Consider the following 22,421-nt stretch of genomic DNA (forward strand, 5'->3'; position numbering starts at 1 on the left):
CCCAATTAGCCTGGGTTTTTATCTGGTTTTTGCCTCTCCCAAGAGATCACATGGCTCCAGTTGGGGTGGAGTGTAGAATGTTTCGGTGTAGGGTGTCACAGCTGGTTGGGCCGGAAGCTCTTTACCTTTTCATCATTGTTCATGTAACCTTCAGGGTTGCTGTCCGCGGGCCATGCGGCTCTTTGTCGGCCGGCACGGACACGATGGGCCGAAATGGCCTCCTTCTGCACTGTAAATTTCTATGTTTCTATGATACCCCTTCCACCTACCCCTCTTCATTCCCCAAAACCAAGTCCAAAACTGCCCCCTCTCTTGTTGGGCTTGTTACATACTGGCTAAACACTACTTTTTTCCAGTTATTATTGGGGTAGTTGAAATCCCACTATTACAGCTCTAGAGTTTTTGCACTTCTCAGTAATTTGAGCACATATTTGTTCTTCTATCTCCCTCTGACTGAGGTCTATAGTGGACTCCCAGTGGTATGAGCGCCCCTTTTTTGTTATTCAATTCAGCACACATGACCCCTCTAACATATCATCCCTTCTCTCAGCTGTTTTTGTTTCTTTAATTAAAACTGCGACTCATTCCCCCCGCCCCTCCTTTTTTTACCCCCTCTCTATCCCGACTGAAGATCCTGTAACCAGGAATGTTGAGCTGCCATACCTGCCCTTCTTTCAGCTATGTCTCAGTAATAGCTATAATATACTCCCATGTATCTATCTGTGCTCTCAGCTCATCTGCCTTATTCCCTATACTCCTTGCATTGCAGTATATACCACTTAGTGGTGCCAAACTCCCTTGTTGTCTATTTTCCAGCCCTTGTTTCCTCTGTCTTCCAAATTCACTTTCTACTTTTCTGCTGCCCAATTCCAGCTTTGCTTTACTGAATCTATTCTCCGGTTCCCATCCCCCTGCCCAGCTCGTGTAAACCCTCCCCAATAGCACTAGCAACCCCCCGACAAGGAAACTGGTCCCGGTGCTGTTGCGGTGCAACCCGTCCGGCTTGTACAGGTCCCACCTCCCCCAGAAACGGTCCCAATGCTTCAGGAGTTTAAAGTTCTCCCGCCTGCACCATCTCTCCAGCCACGCATTCATCTGCTCTGTCCTCCTATTGTTGTACTCACTAGCACTTGGCATTGGCAGTAATCTGGAGATTACTACCTTTGAGGTCCTGCTTTTTAATCTCTTAGCTCCCTAAACTCTGCCTGTAGGACCTCATCCCTCTTTCTACTTGTGTCATTGGTACCGATATGGACCACGACCACTGGCTGTTCATCCTCTTTCTTCCTCCCCCTCCAGAATAGAAACACAGAAAATAGGTGCAGGAGTAGGCTATCCAGCCCTTCAAGCCTGCACCACCATTCAATAAGATCATGGCTGATCATTCCTTCAGTACCCCGTTCCTGCTTTCTCTCCATACTCCTTGATCCCTTTAGCCGCAAGGGCCATATCTAACTCCCTCTTGAGTATATCCAATGAACTGGCATCAACAACTCTCTGCGGCAGGGAATTCCACAGGTTAACAACTCTCTGAATGAAGAAGTTCCTCCTCATCTCAGTCCTAAATGGCATACCCCTTATCCTAAGACTATGTCCCCTGATTCTGGACTTCCCCAACATCGGGAACATTCTTCCTGTATCTAACCTGTCCAGTCCCGTCAGAATTTTATATGTTTCTATGAGATCCCCTCTCATCCTTCTAAACTCCAGTGAATACAGGCCCATTTGATCCAGTCTCTCCTCATATGTCAGTCCTGCCATCCCAGGAATCAGTCTGGTGAACCTTTGCTGCACTCCCTCAATAGCAAGAATGGCCTTCCTCAGATTAGGAGACCAAAACTGGACACAATATTCCAGGTGGGGCCTCACCAAGGCCCTGTACAACTACAGTAAGACTTCCCTGCTCGACATACTCAAATCACCTTGCTATGAAGGCCAACATACCATTTGCCGCCTTCACTGCCTGCTGTACCTGCATGCCAACCTTCAATGACTGATGAACCATGACACCCAGGTCTCACTGCACCTCCCCTTTTCCTAATCTGCCACCATTCAGATAATATTCTGCCTTCGTGTTTTTACCCACAAAGTGGATAACCTCACATTTATCCACATTATATTGCATCTGCCATGTATTTGCCCACTGACCTAACCTGTCCAAATCACCCTGCAGCCTCTTAGCGTCCTCCTCACAGCTCACACCACCACCCAGTTTTGTGTCATCTGCAAACTTGGAGATATTACACTCAATTCCATCATCCAAATCATTAATATATATTGTAAAGAGCTGGGATCCCAGCACTGAGCCCTGCGGCACTCCACTAGTCACTGCCTGCCATTCTGAAAAGGACCCGTTAATCCCGACTCTCTGCTTCCTGTCTGCCAACCAGTTCTCTATCCACGTCAGTACATTACCCCCAATACCATGTGCTTTGATTTTGCACATCAATCTCTTGTGTGGGACCTTGTCAAAAGCCTTTTGAAAGTCCAAATACACCACCACATCCACTGGTTCTCCCTTGTCCATTCTACTAGTTACATCCTCAAAAAAATTCCGGAAGATTTGTCGAGCATGATTTCCCCTTCATAAATCCATGCTGACTTGGACCAATCCTATCACTGCTTTCCAAATGTGCTGCTATTTCATCCTTAATTATTGATTCCAACATTTTCCCCACTACTGATGTCAGGCTAACTGGTCTATAATTACCCGTTTTTTCTCTCCCTTTTTAAAAAAAATGGTGCTACATTAGCAACCCTCCAGTCCATAGGAACTGATCCAGAGTCGATGGACTGTTGGAAAATGATCACCAATTCATCCACTATTTCTAGGGCCACTTCCTTGAGTACTCTGTGATGTAGACTATCAGGCCCTGAGGATTTATCGGCCTTCAATCCCGTCAATTTCCCTAACACAATTTCCCGCCTAATAAGGATATCCTTCAGTTCCTCCTTCTCACTAGACCTTCGGACCCCTAGTACATCCGGAAGGTTATTTGTGTCTTCCTTTGTGAAGGCAGAACCAAAGTACTTGTTCAATTGGTCTGCCATTTCTTTGTTCCCCATTATAAATTCACCCGAATCCGACTGCAAGGGATCTACGTTTGTCTTCACTAATCTTTTTCTCTTCACATGTCTATAGAAGCTTTTGCAGTCATTTTTTATGTTTCCGGCAAGCTTCCTCTCGTATTCTATTTTCCCCCTCTTAATTAAACCCTTTGTCCTCCTCTGCTGAATTCTAAATTTCTCCCAGTCCTCCTGGCTTGCTACTTTTTCTGGCTAATTTGTATGCCTCTTCCTTGGATTTAACACTATTCTTAATTTCCCTTGTTAGCCACGGTTGAGCCACTTTCCCCGTTTTATTTTTACTCCAGACGGGGATGTATAATTGTTGAAGTTCGTCCATATGATCTTTAAAGGTTTGCCATTGCCTATCCACTGTCAACCCTTTAAGTATCATTTGCCAGTCTAATCTAGCCAATTCACGCCTCATACCATCAAAGTTACCTTTCCTTAAGTTCAGGACCCGAGTTTCTGAATTAACTGTGTCACTCTCCATCTTAATAAAGAATTCTACCATATTATGGTCACTCTTTCCCAAGGGGCCTCGCACAACAAGATTGCTAATTAGTCCCTTCTCATTACACATCACCCAGTCTAGGATGGCCAGCTCTCTGGTTGGTTCCTCGACATATTGGTCTCGAAAACCATCCCTAATACACTCAAGGAAATCCTCCTCTACCGCATTGCTACCAGTTTGGTTAGCCCAATCAATATGTAGATTAAAGTTGCCCATGATTACTGCTGTACCTTTATTGCACACATCCCTTATTCTTGTTTGATGCTGTCCCCAACCTCACTACTACTATTTGGTGGCCTGTACACAACTCCCACTAGCGTTTTCTGCCCTTTGGTATTCCGTAGCTCCACCCATACCGATTCTACATCATCCAAGCCAATGTCCTTCCTTACTATTGCATTAATTTCCTCTTTAACCAGCAACGCAACCCCGCCTCCTTTTCCTTTCTGCCTATCCTTCCTAAATGCTGAATACCCCTGGATGTTGAGTTCCCAACCTTGGTCACCCTGGAGCCATGTCTCCGTGATGCCGATCACATCATACCCGTTAACTGCTATCTGCGCAGTTAATTCGTCCACTTTATTCCGAATACTCCTCGCATTGAGGCACAGAGCCTTCAGGCTTTTTAACACACTTTGACCCTTTAGAATTCTGCTGTAAAGTGGCCCTTTTTGTTTTTTGCCTCCGGTTTCTCTGCCCTCCACTTTTACTCTTCTCCTTTCTATTTTTTGCTTCTGTCTCCATTTTATTCCCCTCTGTCTCCCTGCATAGGTTCCCACCCCCCTGCCATATTAGTTTAACTCCTCCCAAACAGCACTAGCAAACACTCCCCCTAGGACATTAGTTCCGGCCCTACCCAGGTGCAGATCGTCCGGTTTGTACTGGTCCCACCTTCCCCAGAACCGGTTCCAATGTCCCAGGAATTTGAATCCCTCCCTTTGCATCACTCCTCAAGCTACGTATTCATCTGAGCTATCCTGTGATTCCTACTCTGACTAGCACGTGGCACTGGTAGCAATCCTGAGATTACTACTTTTGAGGTCCTACTTTTTAATTTAACTCCTAGCTCCTTAAATTCATCTCGTAGGACCTCATCCCATTTTTTACCTATATCGTTGGTACCTATGTGTACCACGACAACTGGCTGTTCACCCTCCCTTTTCAGAATGTCCTGCACCGCTCCGATACATCCTTGACCCTTGCACCAGGAAGGCAACATACCATCCTGGAGTCTCGGTTGCGGCCGCAGAAATGCCTGTCTGCTCCCCTGACTATCTAATCCCCTACCACTATAGCTCTTCCATTCTTCTTCCTCCCCCCTGTGGAGCTGAGCCACCCGTGGTGGCGTGGACTTGGCTCTAGCTGCACTCCGAAGAGGCACTGGTACTCTGAACAGAGTACTGGTTGGAGAGTGAGATGGACTTAGGGACTCCTGCACTACTTGCCTGGTCCTCCTCTTCTGTCAGGTGGTCACCCATTCCCTCTCTGCCTGCATATTTTTAAGCTGCGGGATGACCACCTCTAGAAATGTGCTATCCACAATATTCTCAGTCTCGCGAATGCACCACAGTGAATCCAGCCGCCCCTCAAGCTCCTAGGATCTGAAGAGCAGCGGCAAGGATAAAAGGAGCATACAGTATGCCTTTATTAGCCGAGGCATAGAATACAAGAGCAGGGAGGTTATGCTTGAACTGTATAAAATACTGGTTCGGCCGCAGCTGGAGTACTGCGTGCAGTTCTGGTCACCACATTACAGGACGGACGTGATTGCACTAGAGAGGGCCCAGAGGAGATTTACAAGGATGTTGCCGGGAGTGGAGAATTTTAGCGATGAGGAAAGATTGGATAGGCTGAGGTTGTTTTCTTTGACACAGAGGAGGCTGAGGGGAGACCATATAAGGGGCCTAGATAGGAAGGAAATTGTTCCCTTAGCAGAACGATCAATAACCAGCGGGCATTGATTTAAAGTAATTGTTAGAAGGATTAGAGGAGAATTGAGAAATGTTTTCACCCAGAGAGTGGTGGGGGTCTGGAACTCACTGCCTGAAAGGGTGGTAGAGCTGGAAAGTGGGATTAGGCTGGATAGCTCTTTGTCTGCTGGCGTGGACACGATGGGCCGAATGGCCACCTTCTGTGCTGTAAATTTTTACTTCTATTTTCTATGAATCCAACAAACTTTACAGTATCTGTATTGATTCAGGCTAGGATACAGCTGGTGTCTTTTTAAACTCTGCGAATTGTGACTGGATTAAATGGTCAGCTGTCAGACCAGCAGTTTGTCACAAGGCTGACTAGGAGGCCATTGCAAAATGAGAATTTGCAGTGGCAAAAGTATGAACAAGGGTTTCAGTGGCAGTGAAGGCTGTGGTGGCCATAAACAGAAATGTGGGGTGTGAAACAGAGGACATAGAGGCTGCACACCTCCAGGGGCCATCTGAGGAGCAGGCAGGAAAAGGGACATCGGAATAAAACATTTCTTGCAGGATCTCAATCTGATCAATGTTGAAGAAACTTAACATCTGATCGGACAATTGGACAGCACGATGATGGTCACATAGAAAATAGGTGCAGGAGCAGGCCATTCGGCACTTCGAGCCTGCACCGCCATTCAATATGATCATGGCTGATCATGCATCTTCAGTAGTCCATTCCTGCCTTCTTTTCATACCCCCTGATCCCTTTGGCCGTAAGGGCCACATCTAACTCCCTTTTGAATATATCCAACAAACTGGCCTCAACAACTTTCTGTGGTAGAGAATTCCACAGGTTCACAATTCTGAGTGAAAAAGTTTCTCCTCATCTCGGTCCTAGATGTACTTACCCCTTATCCTTAGACTGTGGCCCCTGGTTCTGGACTTCCCCAACATCGGGAACATTCTTCCTGCATCTAACCTGTCCAGCCCTGTCAGAATTTTATATGCTTCTATGAGATCCCCTCTCATTCTTCTAAATTTCAGTGGATACAAGCCCAGTTGATCCAGTGTTTCTTTATATATCAGTCCTGCCATCCCGGGAATCAGTCTGGTGAACCTTCGCTGCACTCCCTCAATAGCAAGAATGTCCTTCCTCAGATTAGGAGACCAAAACTGCACACAATACTCAGTGTGGTCTCACCAAGGCCCTGTACAACTGCAGCAAGACCTCCGTGCTCCTATACTCAAATCCTCTCGCTATGAAGGCCAACATACCATTTGCTTTCTTTACTGCCTGCTATACCTGCATGCCTACTTTCAATGACTGATGTACCATGACACCCAGGTCTTGTTGCACCTCCCCTTTTACTAATCTGTCACCATTCAGATAATCTGCCTTTCTGTTTTTGCCACCAAAGTGGATAACCTCACATTTATCCACATTATACTGCATCTGCCATGCATTTGCCCACTCACTTAAACTGTCCAAGTCACCTAGCAGCCTCTTATCATCTCCTCAGCTCACACAGCCACCCAGCTCAGTGTCATCTGCAAACTTGGAGATATTACATTCAATTTCTTCATCTAAATCATTAATGTATATTGTAAATAGCTGGGGTCCCAGCACTGAACCTTGCGGTACCCCACTAGCCACTGCCTGCCTTTCTGAAAAGGACCCGTTTATTCCTACTCTTTGCTTCCTGTCTGCCAACCAGTTCTCTATCCACGTCAGTACATTACCCCCAATACCATGTGATTTAATTTTGCACACCAATCTCTTGTGTGGGACCTTGTCAAAAGCCTTTTGAAAGTCCAAATACACCACATCCACTGGTTCTCCCTTAAGTGTGATGGACAGACAGAGTAGGGAATCTGGGAGAGCCAGCCTGAGCCAAGGGCAGAGATCTCAGTGCATTGAAGTATTTCAGCACTTGCTGCTTGATGCACTGATTAGATATATTTTGTAAATACGTGGATTTTAACTGGATTGAAATTAGTAGCGGCGATTGTTGATGGAGGGAGAAGAACTTGTTTTGAAAATGGCGCAAGTTCAGTTTCGGAGATGCTGATCAAAATTAATTTTCTTTGTCAGGCAGATGCTGCGAGAAATGGCAGAGGTGCTCGCTGAGAAATACGAGGAGGCAAAAGACAACCAAGAAGACATCATGAATAGGTATGGGCCAAGAGTAGATTGACGGTTTACAAAAGGGGAGAAAACCCTTTTTATAAATAAGAAATGGGTGGGTGGGCATGTGTGTAGTATTTTAGGAAAAAGATTAATTTTCTGATGTACTCCACTTGGCAGGGTGAAGGGAGTTTTGCGCAATTTTAATTCCCAGCTTCCTGTGCTGTCCGACAGTGAGAGAGACATGAAGAAAGAACTGGTTATTATCCACGACCAGCTCCAGGACCTGGGAAGCAGCATTAACCAGGTACAAATAATCTAGCACCTTGTATTGTTTAGTTATCTTTTTGATGGCTATTTTTAAGGAATAGAACATAAGAACATAAGAATTAGGAACAGGAGTAGGCCATCTAGCCCCTCGAGCCTGCTCCGCCATTCATTAAGATCATGGCTGATCTGGCCGTGGACTCAGCTCCACTTACCCGCCCGCTCCCCATAACCCTTAATTCCCTTATTGGTTAAAAATCTATCTATCTGTGACTTGAATACATTCAATGAGCTAGCCTCAACTGTTTCCTTGGGCAGAGAATTCCACAGATTCACAACCCTCTGGGAGAAGAAGTTCCTTCTCAACTCAGTTTTAAATTGGCTCCCCCGTATTTTGAGGCTGTGCCCCCAGTTCTAATCTCCCCGACCAGTGGAAACAACCTCTCCGCCTCTATCTTGTCTATCCCTTTCATTATTTTAAATGTTTCTATAAGATCACTCCTCATCCTTCTGAACTCCAACGAGTAAAGACCCAATCTACTCAATCTATCATCATAAGGTAACCCCCTCATCTCCGGAATCAGCCTAGTGAATCGTCTCTGTACCCCCTCCAAAGCCAGTATATTCTTCCTTAAGTAAGGTGACCAAAACTGCATGCAGTACTCCAGGTGCGGCCTTACCAATACCCTATACAGTTGCAGCACGACCTCCCTGCTTTTGTACTCCATCCCTCTCGCAATGAAGGCCAACATTCCATTCGCCTTCCTGATTACCTGCTGCACCTGCAAACTAACTTTTTGGGATTCATGCACAAGGACCCCCAGGTCTCTCTGCACCTCAGCATGTTGTAATTTCTCCCCATTCAAATAATATTCCCTTTTACTGTTTTTTTTTTCCCCAAAGTGGATGACCTCACACTTTTCGACATTGTATTCCATCTGCCAAACCTTAGCCCATTCGCTTAACCTATCCAAATCTCTTTGCAGCCTCTCTGTGTCCTCTACACGACCCGCTTTCCCACTAATCTTAGTGTCATCTGCAAATTTTGTTACACTACACTCTGTCCCCTCTTCCAGGTCATCTATGTATATTGTAAACTGTTGTGGTCCCAGCACCGATCCCTGTGGCACACCACTAACCACCGATTTCCAACCCGAAAAGGACCCATTTATCCCGACTCTGCTTTCTGTTCGCCTGCCAATTCTCTATCCATGCTAATACATTTCCTCTGACTCCGCGTACCTCTATCTTCTGCAGTAACCTTTTGTGTGGCACCTTATCGAATGCCTTTTGGAAATCTAAATACACCACATCCATTGGTACACCTCTATCCACCATGCTCGTTATATCCTCAAAGAATTCCAGTAAATTAGTTAAACATGATTTCCCCTTCATGAATCCATGCTGCGTCTGCTTGATTGCACTATTCCTATCTAGATGTCCCGCTATTTCTTCCTTAATGATAGTTTCAAGCATTTTCCCCACTACAGATGTTAAACTAACCGGCCTATAGTTACCTGCCTTTTGTCTGCCCCCTTTTTTAAACAGAGGCGTTACATTAGCTGCTTTCCAATCCGCTGGTACCTCCCCAGAGTCCAGAGAATTTTGGTAGATTATAACGAATGCATCTGTTATAACTTCCGCCAGCTCTTTTAATACCCTGGGATGCATTTCATCAGAACCAGGGGACTTGTCTACCTCGAGTCCCATTAGCCTGTCCAGCACTACCTCCCTAGTAATAGTGATTGTCTCAAGGTCCTCCCTTCCCACATTCCTGTGACCAGCAATTTTTGGCATGGTTTTTGTGTCTTCCACTGTGAAGACCGAAGCAAAATAATTGTTTACGGTCTCAACCATTTCCACATTTCCCATTATTAAATCCCTCTTCTCATCTTCTAAGGGACCAACATTTACTTTGGTCACTTTTTTCCGTTTTATATATCGGTAAAAGCTTTTACTATCTGTTTTTATGTTTTGCTGTTAAAACTTCAACTGACAAGTAATAATGTACAGATCCAAAGTCAGCTTTTCAGATTACTGTTAGTTACAAACTGTTTGAAAACTGTGTGAAATAAAATGCCAGTTTCCTGATTTGTCAGATGTACATTTTCAACAAATGCAACATAGACCAACTTGAATTTTTTTTAAATAGCCAGATAATTAGCAGAAGGTAATGCATTTGGTTGTGCTGGAGAGTCTTTTGGATGTGAAAGAGTTCAAATTATTTGTCTATACAAATGACATCCTCTGTGACTATGGTAAACTATCCCCTCTCGTCCTTCCTGACCTGTCTGCAGCCTTTGACACGGTTGACCACACCATCCTCCTCCAATGCCTCTCCATCGTCCAGCTGGGTGGGACTGCACTCGACTGGTTCCATTCTTATCCATCTAATCATAGCCAGAGAATCACTTGCAATGGCTTCTCTTCCCACTCCCGCATTGTTACCTCTGGTGTCCCCCAAGGATCTATTCTTGGCCCCCACCTCGGCGACATCATCTGAAAACACAGCGTCAATTTCCACATGTCCATGCCATCACCAATACTGCCTATTTTCACCTCTGGAACATCGCCCATCTCCGCCTTTGCCTCAGTTCATCTGCTGCTGAAACCCTCATCCATGCTAGTCTAAGAATAAGGGGTAAGCCATTTAGGACCGAGATGAGAAGAAACTTCTTCACCCAGAGAGTGGTGAACCTGTGGAATTCTCCACTACAGAAAGTTGTTGAGGCCAATTCACTAAATATATTCAAAAATGAGTTAGATGTAGTCCTTACTACTAGGGGGATCGAGGGGTATGGCGAGAAAGCAGGAATGGGGTACTGAAGTTTCATGTTCAGCCATGAACTCATTGAATGGCGGTGCAGGCTCCAAGGGCCGAATGGCCTACTCCTGCACTTATTTTCTATGTTTCTATGTTACATAGAATCATAGAAATTTACAGCACAGAAGAAGGCCATTTCAGCCCATCGTGTCCACTGGCTGACCAAGAGCTTATCCAACCTAATCCCATTTTCCAGCTCTCGGTCCGTAGCCCTGTAGGTTACGCCACTTCAGGTGCACATCCAGGTACTTTTTAAATGTGGTGAGGGTTTCTGCCTCTACCACCCTTTCAGGCAGTGAGTTCCAGACCCCCCCCCCCGCCACCCTCTGGGTTAAGAAATTTCCCCTCAAGTCCCCTCTAAACCTCCCATCTATTACTTCAAATCTATGCCCCCTGGTTCTTGACCCCTCTGCTAAGGGAAACAGGTCCTTCCTATCCATTCGATTTAGTCCCCTCATTATTTTTACACCTCAATAGGGTTTCCCCTCAGCCTCCTCTGTTACCTCTAGACTCGACTATTCCAGCGCTCTCCTGGCCGCCCTTCCACGTTCATAAAATTGAGGACATCTAAAAATGGACTGCCCAAGTCCTAACTCGCACCAAGTCCCATTCATCCATCGCCTCTGTGCTCACTGACATGCATTGGCTCCTGGTTAGGCAACACCTCAGTTGTAAAATTCTCAACCTTGTCTTCAAATCCCTCCATGGCCTCGCCTCTCCGTATCTCCGTAACCTACACCAGCCTCATGACCCACCGAGATATCTGTGCTGCTCTAATTCTGGACTCCTGAGCATTCTTAGTTTTAATCGCTCCATCATTGGTAGCCGTGCCTTCAGCTGCCTGGGCCCCTAGCTCTGGAATTCCCTCCCTAAACATCTCCGCCTCTCTACATCACTTTTTAAGATTCTCCTTAAAACCTCCCTCTTTGACCAAACTTCTCTTAATATCGCGGTATGTGGCTCGGTGTTAACTTTTGTTTGATTGCGCTCCTGTGGAGCACCTTGGGACTTTTTACTACGTTAAAGGCGCTATATAAATACACGTAGTCATTGTACTGACCTAGTTTTGCTCAAATTAAGTGAGCTAATTTGCTGTTTATGTCTTTTATTATAGCTGGGGGGGAAAAAGCAACTAATTAGTGACTTCCGCTTTAATCTGAAGGCGTGAGCTCGACTTTCGGTATCGGCTTGTGTTTACACATACAATCAAATATGTTGCAGATTGTCCTGATTACTCTGACCGAAACCCTTTTTATCTCAGGTGCAGATGAAGACTGAATACCAGCAGAGAGAAATCCGGCAAGAAGACCATCCACGGAGAAAGAGCATTACCCTCAGTGCATCCCAGAAGAAGTGCATTTATTCCGTGCTCAAGGAGCAGTAAGTACCAGGGAGCCTTTCTGATGCATTTGTTGAACTGCAAACATGGGGAACTGCACTGAGGGGGCACAACTGGTCAGCTGGCCAACTTTGCTATATATCAGAAGCAAAGTATCAGACTCTGTCTTCCTTAAAAGAGGCTAATGGTCGAGACCTTCTGAGGAAGGAAATTTAGTTTTTTTTAATTTGAAGTAAGAAAGGGAATAGGGATGCAAAAGAACATTGACTCAAACTGGGAGAAGATAGGCCTACAATCGGTAAACCGTAAATCAGGAATCTATAAGATACAGATTTCCGGTTCAATTCACTGGCGCACAAGTATAGAGCACATAGGAGCAGGACATTCAGCCCCTCCAGCTTGTTGCACCATTCGGTTAGATCATGTATCTCTCTCTAACTCTACTGTCTTTGTTCTGTAACTCTTGCCCAAGAAAAATCTATCAATCTTTGTTTTGAAATTTTCATTTGACAAATCTCAACAGCGTTTTAAGGAGAGAGAGAGTGCCACCACTCTGTGTGAAGAAATGCTTCCTGACATCACCCCTGAAAAGCCTAGCTCTAATTTTAAGGTTATGCCCCCATTTTGAACATCTCGCCTTATTCCACCCCTCTAACCTCTCACTCAGAATTCTCCTTCTCTACCGCCCACCCAAACATGATAAAAACTTTATTACGGATATTCCGCACTGCTTTCCTCCCTCAGCCTCTGCACCGAGCAACTTCTCATCCTTGGTGACTTCACCCTCCATCTCAATTCATCTTGTTCTCTCTCCTCTGAGTTCACTACCCTCCTGTCCTCCCTTAATCTCTCCCTCCATGTAAATTCCTCAACCCATATTCACGGCCACCCCCTTGACCTTGCAATCTCTCGTGGCCTTTCTATTCCAATTGTATCAATTAAAGATAAAGCCATCTCTGACCATTTCCTTGTATGACTATCGACCCACATCCCCCTTCCCCAATCTAAACCTACTTCCTTCTGCATCCGCCCCTGGAAAAAACACTCTCCCAACTCTCTTACAACTGCACTTATCAACTCCAAACTGTCCAACCTTTGGCCCCCTTTTAACAATGGCATTTCATCATCCATCGATCTGCTGAACCACACCCTCACTACCACCTTTAATGCTCTGGTTCCTATTAAAATGATTACCCTCGCCCACCCTTACCATTCCCCCTGATACAACCCTCATCTTCGCTCCCTCAAGTCCACGGGTTACAGACTTGAACGGATGTGATGGACAACAGGTTTAGCCATTCACTGCCAGATCTGGCTCGAACACATAAAGCATTATCGGCTCCTACTCTTGTCTGCCAAAACTGCTCACTATTCCAGGATCATTCTGGATTGCAAAAATAACCCCTGGCTATTATTCTCTGCTGCTAACTGTCTCCTTAAACCCCTCTCCCCTGTCTCTACCACACTCGCCTCCAACAACAAGTGTGAGGAGCTCATGGACTTCTTTGTCTCAAAGATTGAGACCATCCGATCAGCTGCCTCTGCCAGTTCCCTTCTTTCCCCGAGCCCACCGGACCAAACTTCATCTGAGGCTCCCACCAGCCTCAGCCCTAAACTCACATCTTTCTCTAGTTTCTCTTTGATCTCCCCTCTTGATCTTTCCAAACTCATCTTGTCCATGAGACCCACTTCCTGCTCTCTTGACCCTATTCCCACTAAACTGCTGACCACCCAACTTCCTTTTATGGCTCCCATGTTAGCCAACATTGTTAACGGTTCTCTGTCCTCAGGAACTGTCGCCCACTCCTTCAAATCTACCGTCATCACCCCTCGCCTCAAAAAAACAACCCTTGACCCCATTGTGCTTGCTAGCTATCGCCCCATCTCCAACCTCCCTTTCCTCTCCAAAGTACTTGAACGTGTTGTTGCCTCCCTAATCCATGACCATCTTTCCATGAATTCAATGTTTGAATCCCTTCAATCTGGTTTTCACCCTTGCCACTGTACCAAAACGGCTCTCATCAAAGTCACAAATGACATCCTTTGTGACTGTGACAAAGGTAAACTATCCCTCCTCGTCCTTCTGGACCTGTCTGCAGCCTTTGACACGGTTGACCACTCCATCCTCCTCCAATGCCTCTCCACCAATGTCCAGCTGGGTGGGACTGCACTCGACTGGCTCCATTCTTATCTATCTCATCGTAGCCAGAAAATCTCCTGCAATGGCTTGTTTTCCTGCCCCTGCATCTTTACCTCTGGTGTCCCCCAAGAATCTGATCTTGGCCCCTCTTATTTCTCATCTAAATGCTGCCCCTTGGCGATATCATCCGGAAACACAGCATCAGTTTCCACATGTACACTGACGACACCCAGCTCTACCTCACCACCACTTCTCTCAACCCCTGCTTGGTATCTAAATAGTCAGATTGCTTGTCCAACATTCAGTAGTGGATGAGCAGAAATTTGCTCCAATTAAATATTGGGAAGACCGAAGCCATTATCTTTGGTCCCTGCCACAAACTGCATTCCCTAACCACTGACTCCATCCCTCTCCCAAGCATCAATCTGAGGGTGAACAAGATTGACAATCTGGGTGTCATATTGGACCCTGAAATGAGTTTCCGGCCACATATCTGCGGTATAACTAAAACCGCCTTTTTCCACCTCGGTAACATCGCCCATCTCCACCCCTGCCTCAGCTCATCTACTGCTGTAACCCTCATCCATGCCTTTGTTACCTCTACTCCAACTCACTCCTGGCCAGCCTCCCACATTCCACACTGCATAAACTTGAAGTCATCCAAAACTCAGCAGCCTGTGTACTAACCCGCACCAAGTCACGATCACCCATCACTCCTGTGCTTTCTGACCTACATTGGCTCCCGGTTAAACAACGCTTTGATTTCAAAATTCTCATCCTTGTTTACAAATCCCTCCATGGCCTCGCCCCTCCCTATCTCTGTAATCTTTTCCAGCCTCCCAACCCCACAAGATGTCTGCGCTCCTCAAATTCTGCCTTCTTGGGCATCCCTGATGATAACTGCTCAACCATTGGTGGCCGTGCCTTCAGCTGCCTGGGTCCTAAGCTCTGGAACTCCCTGCCTAAACCTCTCCGCCTCTCTACCTCTCTTTTCTCCTTTAAAATGCTCCTTAAAAACCTACCTCTTTAAACAAGCTTTTGGTCATCTGCCTTAATTTCCTCTTCTGTGGCTCGGTGTCAAATTTATCTGTTTGTCTGTAACACTGTTGTGAAGCACCTTGGGACGTTTTACTACATTAAAGGCGCTATATAAATAAAAGTTATTATTATTGTTCTAGACTCCCCCACCATAGGAAAGTTTCTATATTTACCCTATCGAATCCTTTCATTGTAAACATCTTGGTTAGATCCATGGCCTTGTCTATGTGGCCTGTACTTATAATTTAACCCTTCTATCATTCTGGATGTGCTGCACCCAGTCTAAGGTCAATACTCTAAAAGGGGTCTAACTGAGCTTTATATAACTAACATAACTTCCAGCCCCTTGAGATGAAGGCTAATATTGCATTTGCCTTTTTACAGTTTTTGTACCTGTCCACTAACTTTTGGTGATTTCTGCACATGGACCCCGAACGCTCTGCTCATCCATTGAGAACATACTCTGATCTACCTTTTCTCGGGTCCACAGTGGATGATCTCACATTTCCCCACATTCAACTCCATCCACTCATTTAATCCATCAATGTCCCGTTGCAACTTGCTGCTCCCATCTACACTATTTACTGTGCCATTTAACTTGGTGTCATCAGCAAACTTGGATATATGGCTCTCTCTTCCTTTTCTCTAAATCTTTTATAAATACAGTGAAAAGCTGAGGCTCCAGTCGAGATCCCTGGGGGGGACACCATTAGTCACCACCTGCCAACTTGAGCATGTACCCATTATCCCTACTTTCTGTCTCCTACCTAATTCCCTACCCAGATCAATAGGTTTCCTCCAATCCCATGCACTCTCATTTTTGGTAACAGTCTCTTATGTGGAACCTTATCGAAAGCCTTTTGGAAGTCCATATAAATAACATTCATAGACATTCCCTTATCTGCCATATTAGTTACCTCCTCAAATAATTCAACTCTGTTTGTTAGACATGACTTGCCCTTTACAAACCCATGTTGGCTCTCTGATTAGCTTATATTTGTCCAAGTGCTCAGTCACTCGGTCCCTAATAACAGATTCTGGTAACTTCACCACAACTGACGTTAAACTAATAGGCCTATAATTTCCTAGTTTATCTCTCCTATCCTTAAATAGTGACGTGACATTGGCAATGTTCCAATCCAAGGGGTCAATTCCTGAATCGAGAGAGTTTTGGAAGATCATGACTAAAGCATCAACAACTTCCTCACCACCTTTTAATACCATGGGGTGGAAACCATCAGATCCTGGAGATTTGTATATCTTTAGTCTCATTGTTTTCCCCATTTCAAAAAATCATAGAATCTGAGAATGACTCACCACAGAAGGAGACCCATTGTGCTTGTGCCGGCACTTTGAAGAGCTATCCAATTAATCGCACCCCTCTGCTCTTTCCCTGTAGCCCGGCACATTTTCCCCGTTCAAGTATTTATCCAATTCCCTTTTGAAAGTCACTATTGAATCTGCTCCCACCGCCTTTTCAGGCAGTGCGTTCCCGATCACAACATCTCGCTGCGTTTCTTTTTATTTATTCTATCAAAAACTTTCATGATTTTGAACCCCTCTATTAAATCTCCCCATAGCCTTCTCTGCTCTAAGGAGAACAACCCCAGCTTCTCCAGTCTCTCCACGTAACTGAAGTCCCTCGTCCCTGGTACCATTCTCGTAAATCTCTAATGCATCCTCCAAGGCCTTGCCATCCTTCCTAAAGTGTGGTGCCCAGAACTGAACACAATACTCCAGCTGAGGCCCAACCAGTGATTTATAAAGTTTTAGCATAACATCCTTTTGTGTACTCTGCCTCTATTTATAAAGCCAAAGATCCCATAAGCTTGTTCTGCCACCGTCAGAGATTTGTGTATACACCCTCCGGGTCTCTCTGTTCCTGCACCCCCTTTAACATCGTACCCTTTAGTTTATATTGCCTCTCCTCATTCTTCCTATCAAAATGTATCACTTCACACTTCTCTGCTCTAAATTTAATTTGCCACGTGTCTGCCCATCTCAAGTCTCTGTTTTCTTGAAGTCTTTATCCTCCTCATTGTTTACTACATTTCCGAGTTTTGTGTCCTTTACAAACTTTGAAATTATGCCCTGTATACTCGTCCAAATCATTAACATACATCAAAAATATCTACTCCTGTTGAATGCTCCCCTTGATCTGTATTCACCTTTCATTGTATCTCTGGTACTTTATTGTCATTCTTCACTGGGAAACAAGTTTGCCATCTCCTGGTTTTCAATTACAGCATCACCTGCATTTAAAAGACCCACAAGACTCTTAGCCACCCTTGTTCTCTTAATATATTTGTAAAAACCTTTTGTGTTGTCCTTGATATCCCTCGCAAGCTTTTTCTTGTATTGCCATTTTGCGGCTGCTCTTTGTATAAGCCCTTGCTTTTTGTTTATACTATCTCTCACTTCCCTTATTGAGCAAGGTTGTTTAATTACACAAAGAGAGCTCTTGGCCTTTAGGAGTATTCTACCAAATACCTCCCACTGTTCATCTAGTTTTATTCATTATTGGTACTGCTCAGTCTATTGTGGTCAATACCTGCCTCATTCCTCCAAAGTTAGCCGTGCCTAAATTTCAAACCTTGCTTTTTGACTCTTTCCTCCCTCAAACCCAATATCGACTTCCATCATGTTCCGGTCACTGTTAGCTAGGGGTTCCCTCACCATTAGCTAGGGGTTCTCTCACCGTTAGTGACTAGTGGAGTGCCGCAGGGCTCGGTGCTGGGACCCCAGCTCTTTACAATATACATTATACATTAACAATTTAGATGAAGGAATTGAATGTAATATTTCCAAGTTTGCAGATGACACTAAACTGGGTGGTGGTGTGAGCTGTGAGGAGGACGCTAAGAGGCTGCAGGGTGACTTGGACAGGTTAGGTGAGTGGGCAAATGCATGGCAGATGCAGTATAATGTGGATAAGTGTGAGGTTATCCATTTTGGGGGCAAAAACACGAAGGCAGAATATTATCTGAATGGCGGCAGATTAGGAAAAGGGGAGGTGTAACGAAACCTGGGTGTCATGGTTCATCAGTCACTGAAAGTTGGCATACCGGTACAGCATACAGGTGAAGAAGGCAAAATGGTATGTTTGCCTTCATAGCTAGGGGTTTTGAGTATCGGAGCAGGGAGGTCTTACTGCAACTGCACAATTGCACAGGGCCTTAGTGAGGCCTCATCTGGAATATTGTGTTCAGTTTTGGTCTCCTAATCTGAGGAAGGACTTTCTTGCTATTGAGGGAGTGCAGCAAAGATTCACCAGACTGATTCCCGGGATGGCAGGACTGACATATGAGGAGAGACTGGATCAACTGGGCCTTTATTCACTGGAGTTTAGAAGGATGAGAGGGGATCTCATAGAAACGTAAAAGATTCTGACGGGACTGGACAGGTTAGATGCGGGAAGAATATTCCCGATGTTGGGGAAATCCAGAACCAGGGGACGTAGTCTTAGGATAAGGGGTAAGCCATTTAGGACTGAGATGAGGAGAAACTTCTTCACTCAAGAGTTGTTAACCTGTGGAATTCCCTGCCGCAGAGAGTTGTTGATGCTAGTTCATTGGCTATATTCAAGAGGGAGTTAGATATGGCCCTTACGGCTAAGGAGATCAAGGGGTATGGAGAAAAAGCAGGAAAGGGGTACTGAGGGAATGATCAGCCATGATCTTATTCAATGGTGGTGCAGGCTCGAAGCGCCGAATGGCCTACTCCTGCACCTATTTTCTATGTTTCTATGTTAGGTTATTGACTAATTCAGGCTCATTGCACATCATTAAATCTTAAGACAGTCTGTTCTCTTGTTGGTTCAAGAACATATTCAGTAAAACCGATCTGAATATCCAATCTGCAGTTAAACTAACCTCTTGTGTAAGTTCAGCATTGCTTCCTTGTTTTTAGAACCTTTGTCCCTAGCAACAAAACCTGGCTTCTGTTTGCTTTTTTCACACGTTTACTTACTGCCAACTCTCAGGCCCAGCACACCAAGATCTCTCTGCATTTAAAATTGTACAAATTAAAGGTGTTTTCTTATTGCTCTCAAAATGTATTACTGCACACTTTGCTACATTGAACTGCATCTGACACCTGTCTGCCTGTCCTGCTCACCTGTCTGCCCGTCCTGCTCACCTGTCGACACACTCCTGCAGTCTTGCACAGTTTCTGTTACATTTTGCCAGTTTAGTGTCACCAGCAAATTTTCTTGACGAATCCCATATAGTCAAACAAGCACGACCGGGGCAGTCAGCATAGATCTTTGTCTGTGGTTGAGATGAATGCCAGTCATGTTTAAATGGTAAATATTGACTGTAGCAATGCCAAGGACACGCTCTTGTGACTGGACTGAAACTGACGTTGCTTTGACGAAGACAGGCGAATTTAGGATCAAGAGAAATGAAGGAGGAATGCATTAACCCCATAATATTTGCTAATATAGCATCACATCTGATCTAATCTGTTCTAATTCTACTTTTAAAATGTTTTTTTTACTGGTCATTAGTGTCGCCCGGTGATCTTAATCGGTATCCAAACATCACCTGTGTTCCACTTCTCCACTAATGTTCGCAGCGCTGCTCGAACATTAACGGGGTGGGGCCAGTTGACACTGCCTGCTTTGCTCTCTCTCGGGACCCCACGCTTTTCCACACCTCCCCCCAAATGACTGCTCTGCATCCGTGAACTGCCCTCTATTCTGACTCTATGTCCATCTGAGAGGTGACAACCCATCGCAGTCACATTAAAATACCTCCGACCAGGCATGCTGAGATATTGAACAGCAACAGACTGGAGAAATTGGTATTTGACACTTTTTTTATTCCCAAACAATGGCCTATTTCTGTATAAGAACATTACAGAAATAAAACCAAGGCTGTAACTGTCTTCTGGAGCACTTAAACATGTTATTTCTTTATAGATGGTGACCTATTCCAACTATAACTGTTCAGCTGTGTTTAAAATCATCATTTAATTTCATTGATAGATTAGTGTTGGGTGAGGGTTCTGGAACTAAAGCAGGTGGATGGAGTTAAGATACAGATCAGCCATAATCTAATGCAATGGAGGAATAGACTTGAGGGACTGAATCATCTACTGCCGTTCCTATCAACTGAGCTTCTTCAACATTTAATATTGAGTCTTTTTATTTTTCAGGAGTGACCGTATAGCTGAAATGGTGAAAAAGATTAACGACATCCGAACTCATGTCAACTTTTAAGTTCTGAACTTTTCTATTTTGTTTTCTGGTGATATTTTTCAGGATGCTATGTTTGGGAGGGGGGAGGAGAGATGACTATAATTCCTCTGAAACAGCATTGAGGACAAGCAAAATGACAGCATTTCTCATTCCAGCTGTCAGTTTTGATGGGGTTTTGTACAAGACGGAATGGACTTCACTCTGGGTGTAATTTCACCAGGTTTTCTATTTGTAGGATGCATAAAGACCGACATTGTTTTAACCATACATCCCTGAGATTGTTTTGCTATTTATATGCACTTCAGTTATGAAATTTCATTGACAGAGATTCTCATGTTGCACCAAAAAGTAGTGGAAATATACCCATCGACTACAGACTATTAAACTCGTTTTTCGTATCGGAGTGGCTGCTACCAACGAACCAGAAGCTGCGCAGAAGCATACTGTGCATGCCATCAGAAGCATAGTGTTTATGCTTCTTACAATAATGAGCTCGCACCTTTCCCGACTTGTTTGAACGGCCCCGCTCCCGTGACGAACTGGCAGCGCGCATACGCAGACTGCTTCCGGTTTGTTGGCAGCAGTATACTATATTTCATGAATTCCAAATGACTAACTAGTGGTAAACCATCTCTTGCTGAACTAAATGACACGAGCTCCCTTCAAAAGAACAGGTTCTTCTCTGCTCCTCACTAGTCCCTGATATGTGCCACGTACAGTTTCACCTTCTGCCTATCTGGCAGTTCATGTGCAAGCCAAGAGATCGGGCATCAGCAGGCAATTCAAGCCCACGGCCTAATGCAAGAAACGGCTGTTGGTTTACCGCAGCAAACTATTAGATTGGATACACATTCGCTCCCTCTGCTGGTGCTGCAGTGGCATTTCCTAGTCCTGCTCTTCCAGTGTTGCTGCTTCTCTCCGGTTCCAACACAGGAGTACGGTGGCTATAAATCCGGCTCTCGCCACCACGAGGCACAATTATTTTATGCTTATTCATGCTGCTGATTCTAGGCTTTTAAAATCAGTCATTGCTTGTGAGATGCATTTTGAAACATATATATACAGAAACTTTCACCAGTTGTTTTTGTTCAACTGGTTTCGAAGGCCCAGCGCAGAGTAACGATATCTTTGACATGGCTTGGAACTTCAACAGTCTGCACACTTTTTGATTAGAGCAAGGTGTCTGACTACATCTCCAGAGCCCCTATCTGGATGGATGTGGCAGCACCATACCTGGCTTTACTGCCTCCAGTCAGCTGAGCAGGAAATCCAGCCGCATTCCTGCTCTGGAATGCTGTCCAGTAACTCCTGCGGGAAAACCTGTGTGCACGTCGGGTGAAGTTCTTGTGTCCGCCGTGGTTGACTAGACTGCTGAAATTTGCTGTTTGGGTTGCCTCATGAAAAGTGGTCACTTGGGTGCGATGGCGATTGGGGAGCGGAGAGAGAGATGATTGCTGGTACATCTGGAACTTTACATGGCATGGGACAGTACTTTAGAAAAGGAGAGGGTGACATTTTGTCCAGATTCTTCCCATCTAGATTTGTTTCTATAACTATCTAAAGCAAACATTTTTATATGTTTGAAATATTTGGGAAGCTCTTGCAAATTAGTCTGTCAGTTTGTATACTCTTATGTTTACTTTTGCACCCAGCATCTGTTATTTTGAATTCTGGAATGCTCCTTTTTGGAGGGGTGACAGCTGCTGTAAATATTCAGTTACAATCCTGTAAATACCATGCAAAAAAGTAATTTTACCACACGGTGGGAATCAGGTCAAGCTTAGTCTGTTTCATTTTACTCTTCATTGAGGTCAGTTTCCCACTGGATGGGTTAGGTTCAGATTACCCCCAAATATTTTTTTTTAAGTAATATTTTAGATATTTGACCTAAAGTATACGAGAAAATGTGTAAGATCCTTTTTTTTAAAAGTACATTGATATGTAATTTTGTGTACTTTATACATGTCTGAATAAATGCTTTAATATGGTACATCA

The 22,421-nt window shown here is 44.7% G+C and overlaps 1 protein-coding gene across 2 annotated transcripts in view; it reads left to right on the top strand.

Annotated features, from left to right (window-relative positions):
• Positions 1–22,421, top strand: part of nup88 (nucleoporin 88) — a 62,709-nt gene extending 40,288 nt beyond the window's left edge. The window contains exons 14-17 of one of the 2 annotated variants that reach the window (XM_070857387.1): positions 7,586–7,666; positions 7,799–7,925; positions 11,971–12,089; positions 20,384–22,421. In XM_070857387.1, coding sequence (XP_070713488.1) covers positions 7,586–7,666; positions 7,799–7,925; positions 11,971–12,089; positions 20,384–20,447 — 391 coding nt within the window. In that variant the 3' untranslated portion in view covers positions 20,448–22,421. Of the gene's footprint in view, positions 1–7,585; positions 7,667–7,798; positions 7,926–11,970; positions 12,094–20,383 lie in introns of those variants that run through there. The other variant, XM_070857388.1, reaches the window with a different exon arrangement.

Source organism: Pristiophorus japonicus, chromosome 16 (genome assembly GCF_044704955.1).
Source record: "Pristiophorus japonicus isolate sPriJap1 chromosome 16, sPriJap1.hap1, whole genome shotgun sequence".
NCBI lineage: Eukaryota > Metazoa > Chordata > Chondrichthyes > Pristiophoridae > Pristiophorus > Pristiophorus japonicus.